Source organism: Thermobia domestica, chromosome 10 (genome assembly GCF_964235325.1).
Source record: "Thermobia domestica chromosome 10, izTheDome1.hap1.1, whole genome shotgun sequence".
Lineage (NCBI taxonomy): Eukaryota > Metazoa > Arthropoda > Insecta > Zygentoma > Lepismatidae > Thermobia > Thermobia domestica.
The window spans coordinates 259,194,346-259,217,064 of NC_137463.1; the positions used below are offsets into that span (position 1 = coordinate 259,194,346).

At 33.2% G+C, this 22,719-nt stretch overlaps 1 protein-coding gene across 1 annotated transcript in view; it reads right to left on the reverse strand.

Annotated features, from left to right (window-relative positions):
• LOC145661915 (uncharacterized) overlaps window positions 1-22,719 on the reverse strand; it is a 213,892-nt gene that overhangs the window by 48,401 nt on the left and 142,772 nt on the right. The window contains exons 17-19 of the mRNA XM_081727262.1: window positions 20,919-20,963; window positions 14,508-14,534; window positions 2,886-2,921 (exon numbers count right to left, since the gene is read on the reverse strand). Coding sequence (XP_081583388.1) covers window positions 2,886-2,921; window positions 14,508-14,534; window positions 20,919-20,963 — 108 coding nt within the window. The remainder of the gene's footprint in view (window positions 1-2,885; window positions 2,922-14,507; window positions 14,535-20,918; window positions 20,964-22,719) is intronic.

The following is a 22,719-nucleotide window of genomic DNA, read 5'->3' on the forward strand; positions in this document are numbered from 1 at the left end:
TATTTTCTTACAAGTTGAAATTTTTGAATAGGGTAATACTCTTGACATTTTATTCCTGTCTCGGTGCAAGCAATTGCAATATACAGAGTGTTTCAAAACAACACTGACAACGTCTAGGAGGTGCTTCCTGTCACCAAGATAAGACAGAAAGTATAGGCCAACCTAGGTGCAGAAATCTGTCATTTCGGAGTTATAGGCTACCGAAAACATGAAAAAATAAACTTTAAAGGTCCATAGCTCCAATACTATGGGACCTACCGTAGTCGGGTCAAGACTTCACTTAACAACTAATATGTCCCCTATCCAAATATCCATGTTGCAGAATTCTGCGGTACTTCCGCAACAATTTTTGCAGAGCTTGTTGCTAAGTACTTCAAATTATATGCCTGTAGTCAAACTTCTTCTATAAAAATTGTACGCAGGATTCTGAAACATATATTTTGGATAGCGCACATATTAGTTCCAAAGTGAAATCTTGGCCCGACTACAGTAGGTCCCATAGTATTTGGAGTTATGGACCTTTAAAGTTCATTTTTTCATGTTTTCGGCAGTCTATAACTCTGAAATGATGGATTTCTTCACCCAGGATGGTCTATACTTTTTGTCTTATCTTGGTGTCACGAATCACCTGCCAAACGTTGTCGGTGTTGTTTTGAAACACTCTATATAGCTACCATCCAATTTGCTAGACACAAACATCTGAGATTCGCTATGCGAAACTGACTTCATACAATATTTATTTATGTAATACAAATAATGTTTAAAACATGTAATATAACACGTTCAACATTTTAGGTTGCAAAATGAGTAATATCTAACAAAAATTAATGAATCAGACAGTAGCTTAATTGATAATTCAATGGTTAATTTATCTATATTTAAACACTAACTCATGTGTTGAGAGAAAAAATGACAGTAGTTGTAAAACTTACATTGAATTTATTATTTCCTGAAAATAATTATAACACTTTGTTATCTTTTTTTCAACTGCGGAAGTAATGCAAATGGAGCAAATGTCAATTACAGGAATAAATGTAAAATGCAGCAAATTAACAGAAAATATAATAGCAATGTTCTATTCTATATGTTGATTTTTCGATACGCCTCTTGCATAACTCTTTCATTTTTTAACGTGAAAAGAACCACCGTTATGTTCAGAACAGATCATGTCCACAAGACTCTCCGCAAGTCAGTAGTTAATTATGAGATTATTGTAATGAAGAAAATGGTCTTGACACTATACATTTCCTATTCGTATAATGGTAATATTTTTACACTTACAAGAAATAAATTTATTATCATTTAAAGTTCTCGAACATTTACTATCCGTTACAGTAAATCAAAATAGCAAGGGAAAGATTATGGTCCAAATGGAGTTATCTTGCTCTGATCAGAACGAAGAAATCGAAGATTACGTTTCATCTCAGTACAGCGAATGCATAACGCTTAAAATTTTCATCCCTTACACTCTGTATGTTATATGTCCTCCATTTCACGCCATTTACCCACGTAACTAAAGAACTCAAGATATACACTATTATCAAGCACCATAAGCGGAAGTAAATGCAACATAACTCGGTACAGCAGATATTGATTCGAGTTGTGCGAAAATACTGTACAGGATGTCTGGAATGGAACTGACGGTTTTTAAAGGTGTATAGTTTTAATATGGTCAGATATATAGAAGAAAAAAACAGTCATGTTGAAGGAAAACTCAAAAACTTTTGTTCAGCAAATTTTCATACTTAAGCTACTACCGCCTATAAACATAAATGGCGTCGGCAGTCAAAAAGCCGCAATGCATATGGTGGTTTGCAGAGACAAAAAAGTGTTGTTCAAGTTCAACGAAACTTTCGACGTGTTTACCACTGGTGAAAAGGTGCGTAACCTCGATGAACTGAAGAACCGTATTAGGAATGCAATTGCTTCAGTAACACCTCAAATGTTACAGAATACGTGGAGAGAGATTGAGTTCAGGTTAGATATTGTAAGAGTTACAAATGGAGATCATGTGGAGTTACACTGAGTTAGAGTGACTTGCAGGTGAGACCAAATAAACTTTTTGAGTTCTCCTTTAAAATGCATGTTTGTTTTCTTCCGTATCTCTGACCATATTAAAACTATACACTTTTAAAAACCGTCAGTCCCATTCCGGACACCCTGTACTTCATAAATATGCTCCTTAGCAATGATTGCCTTAAGACATGTCTCGAAGCCTCTACTAAGAAATCTGCCAGCAAGAGGAAAACATTATATTTCTCTGACTTTGCAGAATGCACACAAAATGTATTCTGCAGATATGAGACTTTTATGAATGATAGAGACGTCAGAGTACAGTAGCAAAATAGTAATATTTTGATATCGGTCCTTGTCAGAAATAGGCCAAACTGGCCTTCAACATTCATAAACTTGTACTCCTAATAGTTTCTTTAGATTCATACTCTTAGTTGAAACAATCGCACTTGTCACTGAATTTTGGTAACGCATCATTGCGGTATAAAGGTTTACACAACTTTTCTTATCTGAGTTGGCAACGTTTGATTTGCCATATCTACAAACGCCTACGAAATACATATTATTGATATCTCTTTTGGCATGAGCTAAATGTACAAGGCGAAAGAGTTAAAAAGGGACAAATGTTTTATTTATATTGTCTTCAAAGTTTTCAAATGGCATAAAGTGCACTTTTCGAAAAGCTTCCTCAAGTTCTTTTCTAAAGCCAATAATATTTCAAGTTTTAATTGTAGCTTCTAAGTGCTGAACAAATACTTCAGTTACGGCATACTCATATTTTATTTCTTGTGTAATAAACCTGTCTAATCCTACGGTATTTACACAGTTAATAAATTTTCTAAGTAAATCAAATACATAATATATTTACTTACGATTTCACCTCCACTTCCTTCGAACGTTCCATCACCCTGTAAAAAGGTTTAATATTTCATATTGTTAATTTATGTAAATAAAACAGCTTAATAGACAGATAATGCAATGCTCTTTAAAATATATTAAACTGCCTTAATTTTCTACAAAATTCTGCTGCAGTTAATTTTCTAAAACTAACTCTTCAAACCTTACACTATGTAATTAATTTGTATATGAATTTTGTTTTGTCAGGACCTCGGTATTCAGAACAGAATGTTAGTCGCAGAATCAAAGCCGGCAGAAGTAGTTAGCTTTCAGTACAAACTCACGTACTTGTTTGAAGTTCACTTAACAGTATATCGCATTCTTGTTTTCCTGGTGTTGCACCAATATATAAAGAAACAACAACCTAAAGTTTCAAAGCGAAGTAACATAATGAAATAATATAAGCATTTGTTGTTGATATTATACTATTTCTTCACCAAAACTATTACAGTTACATTTGACTCTGTATGGGCATTGATAACTAGACAAAATTAGAGTTAAATAATGTTTCGAGGGAAAGAATGAAGGTATTTTATTTATCTATATTATAGTTTCAGACATCATGATGCCTTGATACTATTTTCTTTGCAAAACCGCTATGAAGAAAGAAAAAAAAAACGTTGCCATAGATATCATTAACTTAGGAACTACGTAAAACTTTATTTATTATTTTTCCCCAAAGTTCATTCATTCTTCACAAGCTAGCAAATTTAAATTCCTTATTTATGATTATGTAATTTTATAAATATACATAAAGTTTTAGTATCCTTTTGAATTTCTAAATCCTGTTGTAAATTTAGTAAATTAATATATATAACTTCAGCCGTTCCTAGAATTCATGATACGCGTACCATAAAATTCTTAGTGAATTCTAAAATATATGATGAAGTTAGTAAGTATTTTGCCCTCTTTGCTTCCTCAAACCTTATAGAACTAACTCAGCTTACTGCTTTTTAGCTTCTTGATTGGCCAATATAATTAATTTCTTCAAGTTGTATGCATCTTGTGAACTTAATTAATTAATTCTGTATTTATTACTAATATCATGACACGTTATTAAATAAAGATAAGAAATAAAAATCAAATGAAGACGAAAAAGTGAAACTTTATTGGGAAAAAGGAATCTAACTTTGAATCACAATGTATGTAAGTGGAGTTAATATTTGTGAATTTTCAGTAATTTATCGCTTAATTTATTATTTTCGGCTACTTTAGCCACTTACATTACTAATACAAATAATTAATCTCTACAAACACATATTATTGTTTGTACTTGTATCCTTTTAACATGTCCCCTTTTTTATTCTAATCCTGAATTATTGTCATAATATAACCATAGAGTATCAACAAAAAAAGTCCGATTTAATAAGTTTTTCCCACATAGCCAGCTAACTAAATTTGAAGTGAATGTAGCGTAAATATTAAGAAAAATACATATTAGTTTTTAGTTATAAATATAACTAAAATATGCTGTTAATAAAGAAAAATAAAAAATAAAACACAAAACCACATACATATATAAATAGTTATAAGTTAATTCTAAAGCCTGACTCATGTTATGCTGACATCTGTAAGGGATTTTCGAATAAAAACAATTGTCTAAATGAACTGCATTACATCCAACTTAAATGATTCACAATTATGATTTGAATGATAAGCAGAAGATGTATGAAGAAAAGTGACAAAACATATATATTTTTTTAACTACCAGAAGAAATTTAATATGTGATCATATTTATTACAAAGAGGAGTCATAAGTCTTACAACATTTCCACAAATCAAACAACAGGCGAGTCTGTATGCTGTGATCGATCATAAGGCCTAACTGTCCCAGATCCCATATAGTATGGCAAGCGGACTATTTAGCACAAAGGCCACAACTCAGTAAGTATCTTTAGTCAGTTTACAGTGAACATCTGATATATGAACTGTTACGGTATGAATTCAAACTTAGGCACAACGCTGCAGCAGCCGCCCAAAGTATTTGTCATGTGAAACGGAAAAGTAAAGTGAATTGCAACACAATAACTCGGTGGTATCAGAAAAGTCGTAAAGGTTGTAAAAATATGGAAGATCAGCCAAGATCAGGTCGCCCTAGGCCAATAGATTCTGAGGTCATACGACACGTCATTAAGAAAAATCCACCCACCAGCACACGTCGATTGTCAAACCCACTCGATATGTAGTGTGTCATCTTCAGGAACCCGGGAAAACCACGAGGAGCTGTTGCATAATTTGACCATAGTTCAGGCCCAAAGGAGAGTTGATAAGTGCCGACAACTACTGCGAATGCCACATGATGTGAGTTTCCTAAAACACATTGTTACATGCGACAATAAATGGATGTTTTTCGAAATCCGAATGTGCAAAAACAGTGGTTAAGCCAGATCCAACTTATTGAACCGGTAGTCAAATCAAACGAGGCCGTTTTGAACATAAAGTCATACTCTTGTGGAACTACGAGGTGGTAATCCACTTCCGAATTCATTCTAACAGTCGTGCCATCCATCAATGCTGAGTTTTATTCCGAATAGTTGGAGCTGATGTATGCTACACTACGTCAAAAAGATATCCTACATTAGTGAACTGAAAGCACGCAAGAGGATAACGCAGAACCACACTCGCCTCGAGAAACTACCCAAAAATGCAGGAACTTGCTGACATAGAACTCATGGAACACCCGGCAGATAGTCTTGTCCTTGCTCCCTTCGAATTGCTACCTTTTTCGGTCTATAGTGCAGTTCCTGAAACCATGATTCCTCACCAACTACCAGGAAATGGAAACTGCAGTGACTGACTTCTTTCCCTCTAAGGAGAAGACGTGTTATTAACGTGGAATCGAGGAACTGTCAGGAAGATAGCTGCAAACAGTCCAACACGAAGAGCTATCCTTTAAATACTATTCTTCTTCATCGTATAGTAACAAAAACAGGTATATTGTGTACCAGGAAATTGCAGCATCCTTGTGTTATGTTAATAACATTAGAGAAACGTGTAAACTAAACTAGAAGAACTGTCATATACACGCCATGTGAAGAAATTTTGTTTGTATGGCTTGATATTTTATAAATTCATGTTAAAACCGCAAATGGTAGTAAATTTCTATAATTTCTGGGTTTTTGTAAAGAGATTAGAGTGGAAATGGATTATATTTTTGAGACCCTTAATTAACTGCAAAAAATCACTTTTCGATATGTATTACCGTTTTCATTCTATAGCAATTAACGTTAAAACTAGAAGTGGTTGATTTCTGCCACTTCCGATTTGAATAGAATACTAAAAGAGAAGACGGTACCTATTCTTACTGTATTACCTTTTTATTCTATGGGTATCAAGATAAAACCAAAAATTGTTGTTTTCGGCAACTTCCGGTTTTAATCGATTGTTAAGAGAAAATGTGGTACCTATTCTTAGAACGCCATATCAATCAGGAAACCGTTACTCCATATCTATTACATTTTACTCTATAGTAGTCAACACTGAAACCGGAAGTAGTAAGTAGTTGATGCCTGTCACTTCCAGCGTGAACAGAGAGTTAAGAGGGAAGACGGTGTATATCTTAGAGCACTAAATCGACTCCAAAATATCTATTATCCTTTATGCTCTATGCAGATCAACTAAAACCGAACGTTGTAGTTTTAGTACAGAGTCATGGATTGATATAAAACAATTAATCGATTCTTGAGACAATTAATCGGTTGGAGAAAACAGTTTCTCGCTTTCTAGTACCGTTTCTGTTTTATAGTGACCAATATAAATATCGGAAATGGTTGGCTTCTACTACTAGAGTACATCACCTCTATCAGCAAACTCGAATTCTAACTTAAGTCCTCTACATCCTGGCCAAAATTAATGGATTCAGATTGTCGGACACACGGACGTACAGGATAAATACAGGGTGGGTCAAAAGTCACCAAGGAGTTATAACTGTGAATACACTTTTTTTTATATAACATTAGTTTCCATTGATATTTCATAAACTCACACATCAAGGATGGAAGATTGTTTACACTTATGTGTGGAGTATAATCGCAGATGCATATCCCCCATTATGGGCCTCACAGATTACACTCCTTGTGTAGCACATGATTCATGGAAGGGGTAACACTTCTGGTCCGCGTGGCCCGTATTTCTGCACGAATATTGTCCTTGAGCTCCTGTATTGATTGTGGCTTCTTCACATACACTTTGTCCTTCAGATAGCCCCAAAGAAAATACTCAAGCAAAGCGAGCTCAGGCGAACAGGAGGGTCAGCTTAAATGTATTTCACGCAATAATGCGATGGCCGAAATTGGTCCGCAGAAGCCCAATTGAAGCTCTTGCCAAGTGTGCTGTGGCCTCATCTTGTGGAAACCACATCTCAGACATGTTTTCCACTGCAGGATGACAATAGTCTCAATCATGTTTCGGTATCGATCACCAGTTACCGTTACGCATCGGCTTCATTAGCTTCAAAGAAGAATGATCGTTTCTAACGTCATGGCACATCACACAGTGCACTTCACAGAATGCAGTTTGTGTTTATGCATGGGGCACTTGGACCAGAAGTGTTTCTCCTGTCATGAATCATGTGCTACACAGGACCCGTATGTGTAGGGCCCATAATGACAGACATCTAGTTGAGATTATATTCCACACGTGAGTGTAAACAATCTTCCATCCTTGATCCTTAAATCCGTGAAATATCAATGAAAAGTAACGATAAATTCATAAAAAAGTTATTTACGGTTATAACCCCTCTGTTGCTTTTGGCCCACCTTTTAGCAAGCCAAACTTCTTAAAAAATCAACATTTAAAAATTAGTGCACACTTCAAAATTTTTAAAATTACTTTTGTAGTATAATTCGCACCTAAGATGATTAGATTCGTTAATTGATAATAATACTTTCGTTTTAATAAATAAACATGAAAATCTCCTTCTATTAATAGTGTAAAAAAAGCCTGTTTCAATGAAGTTTTAGTGATTATCAGACTATCTTGTGTAAAATATAAAGTCACTATTACACATTAACATATATAACATACACTTCTATAAAAATAGTATACTTTCATAACAACTGCAATGAAATTGACCTCTGTGTAGAGTGAGTTTTTCTAGGGTAGTGTAGTGATTATTATAGATCTGACCTTTGATTATTATAGACTTGTGATACTAGATAAAATTCACCTATATGTTCTGTTTTATACATGGGTACTCACTGATTACTTACTTAATCCCATTAAAATTCGTCATAACATTTCATACATTTTTATTATGCAAAAAAAATCTATGATTGAATATTGGTTTTATGTACGTTCTAGTATTTTGGATTCTTACCTAATCTCAGGAAAATGTACTGAAAGATGCCAGCATAACATTTTTTATATTAATCTTAATGATAAATATTACATGCAAATTAGAATTAGAATATCTTTATTTTAAGCTTTACTCCTACAATTAATACGCCTATTATTGTTAATATAATATCGTTACTATGGATTATCTAGAACTGAGGGTCAAACAATTATTTTATTAAACATGTTAAGTTATAAGACACGATATTTCATCTAGCTTGATCAGGGAGAAAAAAAAAAACTACTAGAAGTCAACTTGATGTATAGATAGAAATAAAACAGGGCTGTAATAGGAGAAATTAAGAAAAATACACGGAAGGTGAATATGATATTAATACGAATAAAAGATTCTTAATGCTACTGCGATACTTTCTTCTAGAGCTTGTGGATCTTTGTACCGTATGTTTTGCTATCTAGTTAAGCCTGCAGTAGTGACGTTACAACTCTGGTTGGCAAGTGGGTTTTCCTATCGGTCAGGTGATGTTTGAGATCGTGAAACATAGTTTGAATTGAGCATGAAAAATTATATTCTGAATAGTTGAGTCATTATGAAGAACCTCCAATTGGCAATATAAGAATGTGGTGTTCTTTATGGGAGAGAAAATATGATGAATTTCCTCTGGATGAATGTTGTGTAATCCTAAAAATGAAGCCAACGATTTAGCGATTTGGATAGAATATCCTTTGGGTTTTTCTTAACTTAAAAGCTGCTGCCGTGTAACCCTATATGGAGAAAGTCACCTATAGAATTAAATTCGCAGTATAATGTATCATACAAAAGTTATGTCTTATTGACTATTTTACAAGCTTTTCGTTTAACAGCTTTTAAACTTCAGAATTTTCGACTTAGTTTTGGTTCTATCTTCAGGAAATAAAGATAGAACTTCAAAAAAGTGAAAGAAGAAAGTACAAACACCAAACCTTCGACTCGTTCTTAAGGCACTGAAAAAGAAGCATGTATCGTGCATATATCCATTTTTGCCAGTTAGTGTACAAGAAGATATTAAGATCTATTACGCACATAAACGGTCCTTCTAAGAATTGATGTATCTTAACTGAAGTACCATTTACATTGGTTGCATATAATCAGCCCTCTTACACATTATAGTCTTTTCTTGTTTTTCTTACCAGTTATGAAATGTTCATCACTGTTCCGTGTTCAGTTCCCAGAAAGAGAATGGACAAGATTTATTAAAGGATAATTATATGTTACACGTTTGGTTATCTATAGCCATTATAGGTAATAATTGGATGAAGTTGTATAATTACGTATTACACGTTTGATTGCCTATAGCCATTATAGGTAATAATTGGATGAAGTTGTATAATTATCTGTTACACGTTTGATTGCCTATAGCCATTATAGGTAACAATTGGATGAAGTAGTATAATTACGTATTACACGTTTGATTGCCTATAGCCATTATAGGTAACAATTGGATGAAGTTGTATAATTACGTATTACACGTTTGATTGCCTATAGCCATTATAGGTAATAATTGGATGAAGTTGTATAATTACGTATTACACGTTTGATTGCCTATAGCCATTATAGGTAATAATTGGATGAAGTTGTATAATTATCTGTTACACGTTTGATTGCCTATAGCCATTATAGGTAACAATTGGATGAAGTTGTATAATTATCTGTTACACGTTTGATTGCCTATAGCCATTATAGGTAATAATTGGATGAAGTTGTATAATTATCTGTTACACGTTTGATTGCCTATAGCCATTATAGGTAATAATTGGATGAAGTTGTATAATTACGTATTACACGTTTGATTGCCTGTAGCCATTATAGGTAATAATTGGATGAAGTTGTATAATTACGTATTACACGTTTGATTGCCTATAGCCATTATAGATAATAATTGGATGAAGTTGTATAATTATCTGTTACACGTTTGATTGCCTATAGCCATTATAGATAATAATTGGATGAAGTTGTATAATTATCTGTTACACGTTTGATTGCCTATAGCCATTATAGGTAACAATTGGATGAAGTTGTATAATTATCTGTTACACGTTTGATTGCCTATAGCCATTATAGGTAATAATTGGATGAAGTTGTATAATTATCTGTTACACGTTTGATTGCCTATAGCCATTATAGGTAATAATTGGATGAAGTTGTATAATTATCTGTTACACGTTTGATTGCCTATAGCCATTATAGGTAATAATTGGATGAAGTTGTATAATTACGTATTACACGTTTGATTGCCTATAGCCATTAAAGGTAATAATTGGATGAAGTTGTATAATTATCTGTTACACGTTTGATTGCCTATAGCCATTATAGGTAACAACTGGATGAAGTTGTATAATCATGTATTACACGTTTGATTACCTATAGCCATTATAGGTAATAATTGGATGAATTGTGCGAGGGAGGATCAAAAAGTAATGCCTCCATCATTATATTTTTTTCTATTACAGCTACTGACTTATCTATGCATGGCGTTATAGAGGTAGCCTCCCTCCACTAATGTACTCTTTTCTTTTCAGATTGAGTTATTAGAACCATGGATCTGAAGCTAAAAGAAAGAGTCGTCATCGAAGTTTTGGCGAAAGAAGGTTGTCCACCTAAGGGAATCCGTATGCGCTTGAAGAATGTTTATGGGGATGCAGTAATGGACGTTAGCAATGTACGGTGTTGGGTGAAGAAGTTTAGCAACGAAGAAACAAAAATTGCTGATAAACCAAGAAGCGGCCGCCCGACAACATCGATCACAGATGCAAATCGAGAACGTGCTGCGGAATTGATTCGAGGAGACAGGCGCATTACATTTCAGAGTGTTGCTGATGCTTTGAACATCTCGTATGGCTCTGCCCAACGAATAATTGCTGACTTGGGATGTCAAAAAGTGTGTGCTAAGTGGGTACCTAAGCAATTGACTGGTGATAATCGGAGGAGGCGAGTGGACATTTGTCAAGAGCTTCTGGACGCATTTGTAGTTGAAAACCAAGACTTCTTCAAAAATGTCACTGGAGATGAGACGTGGGCATACCTGTATGACCCCGAGAGAAAAGTGCAATCCATGGAATGGCGCCACAGTGATTCGCCCCGTCCCAAGAAATTCAAGTCTTCCAGATCAACCCAGAAGATTATGGCAACAGTCTTTTGGGATACACAGGGTGTTATTCTTGTTGATTTCCTGCAAGATCGTGGCACAATTGATAGCACAACCTACGTAAACACACTTCGGAAACTTAAGGAAGCGCTACGAAAGAAGAAACCACTGAAAGACATTCATTCCATCGAACTCCATCACGATAATGCACTCCCACATACGTCACTTTTCACAACTCAGGCGATTATGAAAATGAGTTGGTCAGTTGTGTCTCACCCACCCTACAGCCCTGATTTGGTCCCTTCTGACTTTTATCTGTTTGGCCCTATAAAAGAACATCTAAGTGGTTGCCGATTCAATGATTTGGTTAAAGTTAAAACAGATGTAAAATCATGGGTCAAAAAGCAACCTCCTGAATTTTTCCAAAAAGGTTTTGACGCCTGGGTTTAAAGATGGCGTAAATGTGCTCAAATTCATGGAGATTATGTTGAAGGGTAGGATTCTGTAGAGGACAGTTTAGGCTATGCTCTTCAATAGCTTGTCTTGTTCTATGTTCATTAATACATTTTTGTGACACAGGAGGCATTACTTTTTGATCCCCCTTCGTATAATCATGTGTTACACGTTTGATTGCCTATAGCCATTATAAGTAATAATTGGATGAAGTTGCATAATCATGTATTACACGTTTGATTGTCTATAGCCATTATAGGTAATAATTGGATGAATTGTATAATCGTGTGTTACACATTTACTTGCCTATAGCCATTATAGGTAATAATTGAATGAAGTATAATCATGTGTTATACCTTTGGTAGCCTATAGTCGTTATAGGTAATAATTGAAAGAAGATGTACCAACTGCTGGGAGTTTTATTTTATTCTGTTGTTCTGTATTCTTTTTGTAGTCATGACAAGTCATAGCATCATGGGGAAACTTTGAAGTAAGTACTCTAGTAATTGCCAAAACTTATCTGTGATTTGGTTCAACTGTTGTAAGGAACGTAGATCTTGTTAGTGCTGTTACCCATAAACTTTCGATTGTTAATTCTCAAGTGTAATTAGTTAGCCTTTTACCACGTGGTAAAGGGTTAGCTTCTAAGAAAGACCATCTTGCATAAGTGGAAACTGCTGGAATTTATGGAGGTAAAGATCACATTTGTGTATTTTCCAATTCCGGAACTACGATTCTGATTGACCAGCTACGTTCTATGAACTAAATGTTTTATAAGTCGGCACATACAGTACATTGGTTTTGCATATTCATTACGCAAAGATCATAACGTTATACTAATGTTACTAGAAATGTGAATTTCTGTGTACTATTTGAATTGGATGAATCTATAATATGAACTTCATTATGCTATGTTTTGCTGGATGAAGTATGGAAACAATATATAGTTCCAGCTGATTTTCAGTCAACTAAGCGATGTTGTGTAGAATGTGCCATTCAACATATTGGTTGACTTTCCATACAGCTTCACATATTTCCCACATGCAACAGCCCTCTTTTATTTTCATTATGATTTTAATTGTAATTTATCCCTAAAAAATTCCAGTACACTACATGAAATATCAAATGTTAATAGAAGTCACAGTGTTTAAGGTAAGAAATTCGAAATAATTATATTAAATATCAATGTTAGAAAATGAAATTGTGAAGTCAGAAACAAAATTTCTGTCCTATTAGGATTTCGTAATAACTTTCCAATAACAATATAAGTACTCAACAACGATTAGAGTAAACGAAGCAAGTCAGTGCAAATTAATTCAGAAATCTGAAGAAGAAAAAAACTTAAGATAATTGTCGTTCATGAGACAGAATATTTGTTGCTGACTAAATAATTATTAGAAATAAAGGAAAGACGAAACTAGAGCAGTAATCATATCTAAAAGCTCAAGAGTTAAAACTCGTGTTATCTAATTCCTTTCTTACAATTAGAATAACATAAATAATTCGTGTAACAATTATTTTAAAACTTTTATTTTTTATCATTATTATTATAGATAATCAGGGTTCTAATTTGCTAAAGATGCTCCTATAGCCATTACTGTTCATAATGTTTCAGTAATTATTTTTAAATGTTTGTTATGACAACATGTTTTTATCTATCATCACGTAATTTAGGTTTGAAAGTACTAATTCTATGAAAACATTAAAATATTAAGATTGATAATGATAGGCGATCGGATATTAATGAAGTTGTTATTTTCAGATTAATATTTCAGTGTACACATTTCACTTTGCAGAAGATTGTGTTTGATATTGTACACAGGGTGTTTCAAAACAACATCGACAACATTTTGGGAGGTGATTTCTGACACCAAGATAAAACGAAAAGAATAGACCAACCTGAGTGTGTACAAATGTTTCCTTTCGGAGTTATAGGCTGCAGAAAACATGAAAAAATGAAATTTAAAAGTCCATAGCTCCAAAACTGTCGGACCTACCGTAGTCGGTCAAGACTTCACCTAAGAATTAATACGTTCGCTATCCAAAAATACATGTTTCAGAATCTTAAGGTACTCATGCAACAATTTTTATAGAATAAGTTTGGCTACGGGCATATAATTTGAAGTACTCACAAACTACCTCTATAAAAATTGTTGTGAAAGTACCGCAGGATTCTGCAACATGGATATTTGGATAGGGCACATACTAGTTCCTAATGAAGTATTGACCTGACTACGGTAGATTCCATAGTTTTGGAGCTATGGACCTTTCAAGATCCCATTTTTTCGTGTTATCGGCAATCTATAACTCCGAAAGAAAGCATTTTTACACCCAGGTTAGTCTACACTTTTCTTCTTATCTTGGTGTCAGGAATCACCTCCCAAACGTTGTCGGTGTTGTTTTGAAACATCTTGTATAAAGTAATTTGTAACAATTGGAACCAATCTTGCTGCATACAAATAAATTCTAACAATACTTTGAATTTATTCGTTCTATAAAAATAAACATTAATAATAATCTTTGTAGTTCGAATTTTTACTAATTTTACAATGTATTGGCGGATGATAATAATAACTGTCTAGTTTCATCTTAGTGGTTTCTGATTTTAATAGTATTGAACTAATGGGAAACCAAAATTGGAGTGTAGGAAGTAATCTACTCACACTTCTACATTGGGTTCCTTAATTTAGCATACATGTGAAATAGTTATAAAGGATAAGTAATTACCTGGCGTCGCCTAAGCTTTTTGTATTTCTGTTGACCAAAGCGTGTGCCGAAAAAAGAAAAAAACAGCCAAATTTAAGCATGCTGCAATAACCAAACCATATCCATAATGTAAATCTGAAAGTTGTTTGTGTTATGAAAATATTAGATTTTTTCTCCTTATAAGAATGAGAACTTTTTTGTCAAATAGTTCATTTCGATCCTCTGAATTCAAGTTTTTTTTTCGATTTAAAGAGAGAATTGTAATATGTTTTAATTTTTCATCAGTAATTCATACACTATGTATTGTACTCATATTGCTGTTTTTCACTATGCTAATTCTATTTATTACAGGTTCCAATCGTAGGTAAATCATTACAGAGAAATTCGGTTTTGAAACTTTTTAATATGCGGTGTCCGTATTAAAATCCTACAAGATAATAATGTAACATTAATACAGTTTGTAATAACTCAAAACAGTTATTTCTGTTCATTTTCTTCTTTCAGTTCGTTCATTGACTCCCCGCTAAATTTCACATTTTTACATTGTATTGCTAACTTGCTAACTTATTTTCCTATATTTTATAACTAACAGAGTACCTGTTCTTCGCACGGGGAGAACACGTTTCATTTTGGATATAAAGTGATGAATTTTGGATTTAAACGGCATTGAAAGTGTCACTGTTCATCTCAGCGAATCCGAAAACTATGTATTCGGCACTAATATCAGTCATTTTCTATCATTTTTAAATATGCCCTTCCCCCTCCCTTACATTGCACCGTCAAGGTGAAATAAAACAATAAACATTCCAGGCCAGAACTTCATGTATGTGGCAAATTTGATCAACATCGGCCTCGTGATTCACGAGTTATTAAGTTTTATTTATTTATTTTTTTATATCTCTCCCTCCTCACCTCCTACGTTGTACCGTCAAAGTGAAATGATAAAAAGCATTCATGGCTTGAACCTCATCTATGTTGAAAATTTGATCGAGATCGGTCGGGTGGTTTAAGATGAATGAAGTCACATCGTCACATTCATTTTTATATATATAGATCAATTTGCATACTTTTTAAAAATTTTGAGACCTCAAAGGGTATAAATATATTTAAAACTATGAAGTATGTCTGACCTACTGTAATTAAATTTATTAGTCCTCGCTGTGGCAATAAGTAAATTTAGTCTGAACATAAGACTTTGCAAACTTATACAGAGGTTTTTGAAAGTGATCCACAACTGGAAGTAGTTGGAGTGTGTAGAAAGATTTTTCCAAGTTTAAGTGGATAAAAATTACGTATGAATACATTTTCAATGTCATACAATATAATCTTCCACCGACTCATCGGTTTATATTTCAATCTATTAAGAAGCACCAACGATTCATTCTACTCAGGATTGCTTATTTTTATTGCTGGATTAACATGGCACTTTATTCTTCCAAAAATGAGCAAACTTTGTTTTACTTGAGCACTTAAACACAAAGTTTTTTTTTTTTTTAATCAAAAGACCCAATATATTTCAATCAATTTTTTTTTTTGTAGGCCTTACATCTGGAGAACTACACACAGTGTAGCCAAACTCAAACTATTACTTAACTCAGTATGATGTGCTTATTCCGTAGAAAATGCGAAAACTCCATTTAGGGGTCGTTCAAAAATTTTGTGGCCCCTGATCCCAAAACTAATTATTGGCGAAGAATGCAATCTTTTGATCCTTTTTTTTTTTTTTTTTTTTTTTTTTTTTTTTGATCATTCCTAAACTTCTTGCTTTTTAGTTTTTAAAAAACAGCTACCATTTGAAAATTTGACAAAAGGTTCTCTCCTTATACCAAACATTGGTTTCAAAAATTTACTTTGCTCCATAATATTCAACAAACAACTTTCAGAACAATTGATTCTTTCAAATTGTAAAATTTTATTAAAAACTTACTCTATATTTAATCTGAGTTCTCGCTGAAAGCTATAAAATAGCAAAGAAAAACTAATTTCAGAATGTCTTTGGCGTAAGATTATTTTACAGAATATAATGAAATTCTTCAATAATTCTTGATACGCAAACATTTTATTATCACTATAGTATTTGTTCCTTCAGACATCATCCTTAGTAAATACAACATTTACCATTTTTCATTTGCTTGTTTATTCATAAGTGAAAGGAGATAATGAAATACAACTTATCACAATCATAGATAATGTTATTCTACAACAGAAAATATAGACCTAAAGAATTTTCAGTTTTGCCATCCATAGAAATTACAGCGTTACCACAAACACACTTCCCCCAAAATCTAACTTAAGGCAGCGACTAGAGGAATGAACTCAACTACATTTGATTACGTATCATGTTGTTTTGGTATCCTGTAAACTACTTTTCAAATAACGTTATTATTTAATTTTAATAAGTGTATGTTAAAACTATTTTGTTTATTACAAACTAAATACAACTATTATTTAAAAAGTAGTTTCCAGGAGTTGCAGTTGAGTTCGTTCCTCTACTCGCTGCCTTAACTTAGATTTTCGGTAAATGTTATTCTGGCAACATCGTAATTTCTACGGATGGCAAGATTGAAAATTCTTTAGGTTCATATTTTCTGTTGTAGAATAACATTATCTATGGCTGTGGTAAGTTGCATTTCATTATCTCCTTTCACTTACGAAAAACAAGCAAAAGAAAAATAATAAATTTTGAATTATTTTTAGTAAGGCAGGTACTTGATACCTTTTCAATATATCTACACAAACAGAGAACTGAAATAAAACCCGAGTAAGAGATACAACAAATAAAATGTAGCATAGTATTACAACAACGTACTTACTAATACATTCTTCGAATTACGTAGTTCCCTCCAATGATTTTGCTATTCAGAGAAAACATTTTATTCTTTAACTTTCCTGCAAACACAAAATTTTGTATCGAAATTACCTATATCTGTATCTAATATCAATTTCGTTACTTAAATCAAAAAAAGTTGTAAGAAGCTGTCCTGCTAAAGAAGAAATACTTTGATTTTCGTAGATTTGTTTCGCTTCAAATGCTTAGATAATCCACAAATAACGCATAACAGCTATCAGACTTTTCATATTCCCTGATTCAGACATTTTTTTCTTTCTTTTTTTACCATATCAATATAAGTCTGAAAGCAACCGCAAGAAGGTTGTAAATTTCTGCGATCAGTACAATTAATTGGCAAATAATCTTTTCTAACATGTAAAATTCTTCACAGTGCTTTTATACTTTCAAAATATGAAGGAAAGAATTTTATATGACGTAAGAGCATCTTTATTAATCTACCGGATGCAGTAAAAGTTTACCAGGTCTTTCCTGCTGATCATAGACTTACATTCTGAATTACATTAGTTATTATTTTTCTTCAGGTTCAAAGATAAAACATAGTGATCCTTACTAATTCGAGACTACTGATTCCGAAAATATAGTTTCTGCCTATTACCCTTTGCTTCTAAGTTATAGCATTTCAGAACATACATATCTCAAAACAAAAAAAAAAAATATAGTGGAGTATACATTCCTACACTGAGCTCTTAAAATCAGAACTTCATGCCTAAGAGCAATTACTATTGTAGCCTAAAAATTGATTTATACAATAACATGCTCAAGATTCATTTTCTGAGATGTGCATTGGTTAAGTTTCTTTGATAATGGTTCTCTCCAATTGGATTAAGATCTTCCCGCTTAAAAAAGCAAATAAGAGCCATTTAACATTTTAGGATTCCGTATACCTTTATAGCGTCATTCCATTAAATATATTCTGATGATGCCTTTCCATGTCCTCTGTCAACGACCATTGCAATTTGTTCAAGTTTCAGTGTGGGAGAGCATGAAACTTGAACACAGTACAATGGTTCGGATACCATTTTAAACTGTAGGTCCACGTCAGGTGTAGCCTTGGTGCTGAAAAGAGTCCCTAAACTTCAATAAACAAGCAAACAAACTACGGACATGTCTTCTGGCATGGATAGAACAGTATGTACTGGTAAGTGTTCTTCATGGGGTGCAGATCTAATGCTGATGAGAGGTCTTCTGACATGGATAGAATAGTATGTACTGGTAAGTGTTCTTCATGGGGTACAGATCTAATGCTGATGAGAGGTCTTCTGACATGGATAGAACAGTATGTACTGGTAAGTGTTCTTCATGGGGTACAGATCTAATGCTGATGAGAGGTCTTCTGACATGGATAGAATAGTATGTACTGGTAAGTGTTCTTCATGGAGTACAGATCTAATGCTGATGAGAGGTCTTCTGACATGGATAGAACAGTATGTACTGGTAAGTGTTCTTCATGGGGTACAGATCTAATACTGATGAGAGGTCTTCTGACATGGATAGACAGTATGTACTGGTAAGTGTTCTTCATGGAGCACAGATCTAATACTGATGAGAGGTCTTCTGACATGGATAGAACAGTATGTACTGGTAAGTGTTCTTCATGGGGTACAGATCTAATGCTGATGAGAGGTCTTCTGACATGGATATAACAGTATGTACTGGTAAGTGTTCTTCATGGGGTACAGATCTAATGCTGATGAGAGGTCTTCTGACATGGATAGAATAGTATGTACTGGTAAGTGTTCTTCATGGGGTACAGATCTAATGCTGATGAGAGGCCTTCTGACATGGATAGAACAGTATGTACTGGTAAGTGTTCTTCATGGGGTACAGATCTAATGCTGATGAGAGGTATTCTGACATGGATAGAACAGTATGTACTGGTAAGTGTTCTTCATGAGGTACAGATCTAATGCTGATGAGAGGTATTCTGACATAGATAGAACAGTATGTACTGGTAAGTGCTCTTCATAGGGTACAGATCTAATGCTGATGAGAGGTCTTCTGACATGGATAGAACAGTATGTACTGGTAAGTGTTCTTCATGGGGTACAGATCTAATGCTGATGAGAGGCCTTCTGACATGGATAGAACAGTATGTACTGGTAAGTGTTCTTCATGGGGTACAGATCTAATGCTGATGAGAGTTTGAGATTCTCATTATTCTTCATATTCTTGCTCGAAAACTTGCTAACATTGGTTAACAGCAATCGTCACAGTGGCTTTACAGCTGAGGCCATACTATTGGTATGCAAAATACCCAGTCTTTTTCACTTTTCAACCTGTATCACATCGCACAAATTTGTAGTTCATAACTTTTAAGCCTGACATTATGGACACTATAATTTCACATTTCGCTTTATGATATAGCATTTAATTCAGCTTATAATTACCCTGTGCCAAAACCAGTGTTGACCAAGATTATCTAAACATTTGAGGTAGAACACGCACAATCTACGAAAGTAATAAAATAAAACTTCACGAGAAAGACATATCTAAAATGTTTCTCATTAAAACCACAAATTTGACATTAAATACGAATCTAGGTAATTTTGGATCAAAACGATACTTAATACTTTTTTAACCTGAAGGAAAGTTAAGAAATAGAATAATACAAATACAGTAGACTTCCAAGTATCCAGCTCGCGACTATCCGCCATAGTTTTCTTTTATCGTGATTGAATGTGGAAGGCAAGGCGTTGCATTGGCAAGATTTCCAAGGCATTGGAAGCGGGCTTCTGTTTCGATCCTCCTACGTGTCGTGTGCAAAAAACAAGTTGTGACAGGAAAACAGCAGCGCTCTGCTCCTTGTTCATTGTTTTGTCAGTGTGTAACAGATCTCAATACAATACGCTTGCCGCTGTTCCTGATTATAACTGTACAGTACTTACAGTAATGTATTCGTAAATTGTTCTTGGGGTATGCTTAATGAGTTCTTAAAGAAATGAGTTCATAGAACTCCGGCTTATCCAGCTTTTTTGTTATCCGGCCTGCCCTTTCACGACATTAGGCCGGATACTCGAAAGTCTACTGTATATGTTGATGAAATAGTTTTGTACGTATTGTGCTTCAATTGGTTCTTGATTTATTATTGTATTTTCTGATATTTGCTTAACTATTTCTGTTGACATGTTAAAAATTTATTTAATTTCTTTAAAAATACCTTTTAAATATTATACTACTGGAGATGTCTGCAGCTGAACAGACAAATATTACAGTGATAATAAAATTGTTCCATGTCAAAAATTATTAAGATATTTCATTACATTACATTCAATCTCTGAATGTCTCTTACATTTATGAAGTTCATATAAATTTACTGCATTTGTTCCAGTATTTATTTCAGTTTGTTTTCAATTGTATCTGAATCTTCATAAATGTTAATTAGTTTTATTTTTTTTTTTTTTTTAAATATACATATTTAGCAGTGTAAATATTACTTTCGTTTTCACAAAACATCAAAACAAATACAATTTTTTGTTTTATTTTTTAATATTTGAAAATATGATATGTTAATATATCAAATATTCAACAACCATAAATGTCTTTATTTTTAATGCAAATGTTTAGTTTCTTCAAACACTTACGGATTCCCCTTTTTCTCCTTTCTCACCCTTCTGACCTGGATAACCCTGGAAGGAAACAAAGAAACGTAAACATATATTTTCGTATATTCCTTTACTGTAATAATATTTTAAGAGGTCTAATTACTACAAAATTAAAATACCACCAATTTTACAGTAATTATGTGATACCTTCAAATAGATAAAAGATAATCGAAATATGGAACAAGAGCTCGCTAGACAATATTATTTTGTATGAGGTAAAGTTATCAAGAGTAATCTAGTAGCTTTCCGTTTGCAGCCATTTAGAAACGCGAAAATAAATGCCGGTTTTCTAAATAGCTGGAAAACGAAAGCAGATAAGTGAGTCGTGATAACGATATCTCACGTAAAATAATATTGTCTAGAGTGGTCTTGTTCCATTTTTCGATTGTATTTTATCTATTTGAAGATATCACATAATTACTGTAAAATTAGCGGTATTTTATTTTCGCCGTGATGGAGCCTCTTAATTGTAGCACATATACAGTGATCAAGTGTATATTAAAACCAAAAAAGAGGAAAATTACATTTTCAATTGAAGCACTCCGCCGAACAACAATACATGTGTCATCTTGGACCATTTTGAGTTATCAGTGGAATTATGCTCTACAGATCATGTCGGACATATATTGAAAGTTTGGTAATTCCCCCACTTGGCCACGAGATGGCGCTGGCGTGCTGCCAAAGTCGTTTCTGACTGGAACAAGGATATATGTTACAGTTTTCTTCTCATTTTTCTTGAAATCACTAAGATGTAACATTGTTCGGCAGGGTGCTTCAATTGAATACTTAATTATAATAAACGTTATAATTATAGAGCCAGAATAAAAACGATTAGAAGATATGCATTGGACGATGGCGTATCCTATTTTAAAAATGTAAGTTAAGATGTATAAAATCTTTGAAATTACATTCAATTTATATTTGTAATTTTATTTTTGTTATCTGAATGCATTGGTTGCTGTTTGTTCTTCATGGTGTGGAATTAAAACTTTTAATTTCATTCACACCTCGTCATATATATGCTTTAAGTTCGTTTTGGTGTACTAAAGAATTACTTAAACGTAAATCACTAATTAACTGTTAAAAATGACATAACACAGAATAACGATATATGCGAATTTATGTATTTTTCGTAAATACTTTATAATTTACCTTCTTAATTTTTACAAAGTATGTTCTTTTTTAAACGAATATACATTCATTCACAATGTCATACCTTTTATGTTCCAAAGGAACTGTTAAAAGCCTATATCTTCATGTGTGACCCAAACTAAATAACATAAATAGGCAGAACTGGCCATAAAAAAATTATATACACTACGGATCATTGTCCATAGTAACATATACATATTATAATTATAAAATTTAGAATTACTTTCCAAAATTAAAAGAAAATTAGAGAATAAGTTTTCTTAATTGCGTAGAATTTAGAATGTGTTTTGAGAAAATAAGCGAAAACTGTTCGTTAAAAGTTATGTGTTTTTATTCTTAATTTTAGTAATTACCTTTCAAAGTAGAGGTAGACGAAATTGCATATAATCTTATGTATATTATTCAACCTCTACTTTAATGCACTAACTTGAGAGGGGTGAGTGTTATTTAAAATAATAATAATAAACTTTATTTTTACGTGCTGAGAACACCTAAAATACAGCACTTTGTCTTATTCTACATTATTTTAGCACTATATTTAGTGATAAATTATGATAAATTACAAGTGATAAATTATGATTACTTCTTTAACATATATTATTAATAATAAAAACATTGACAGTCAATT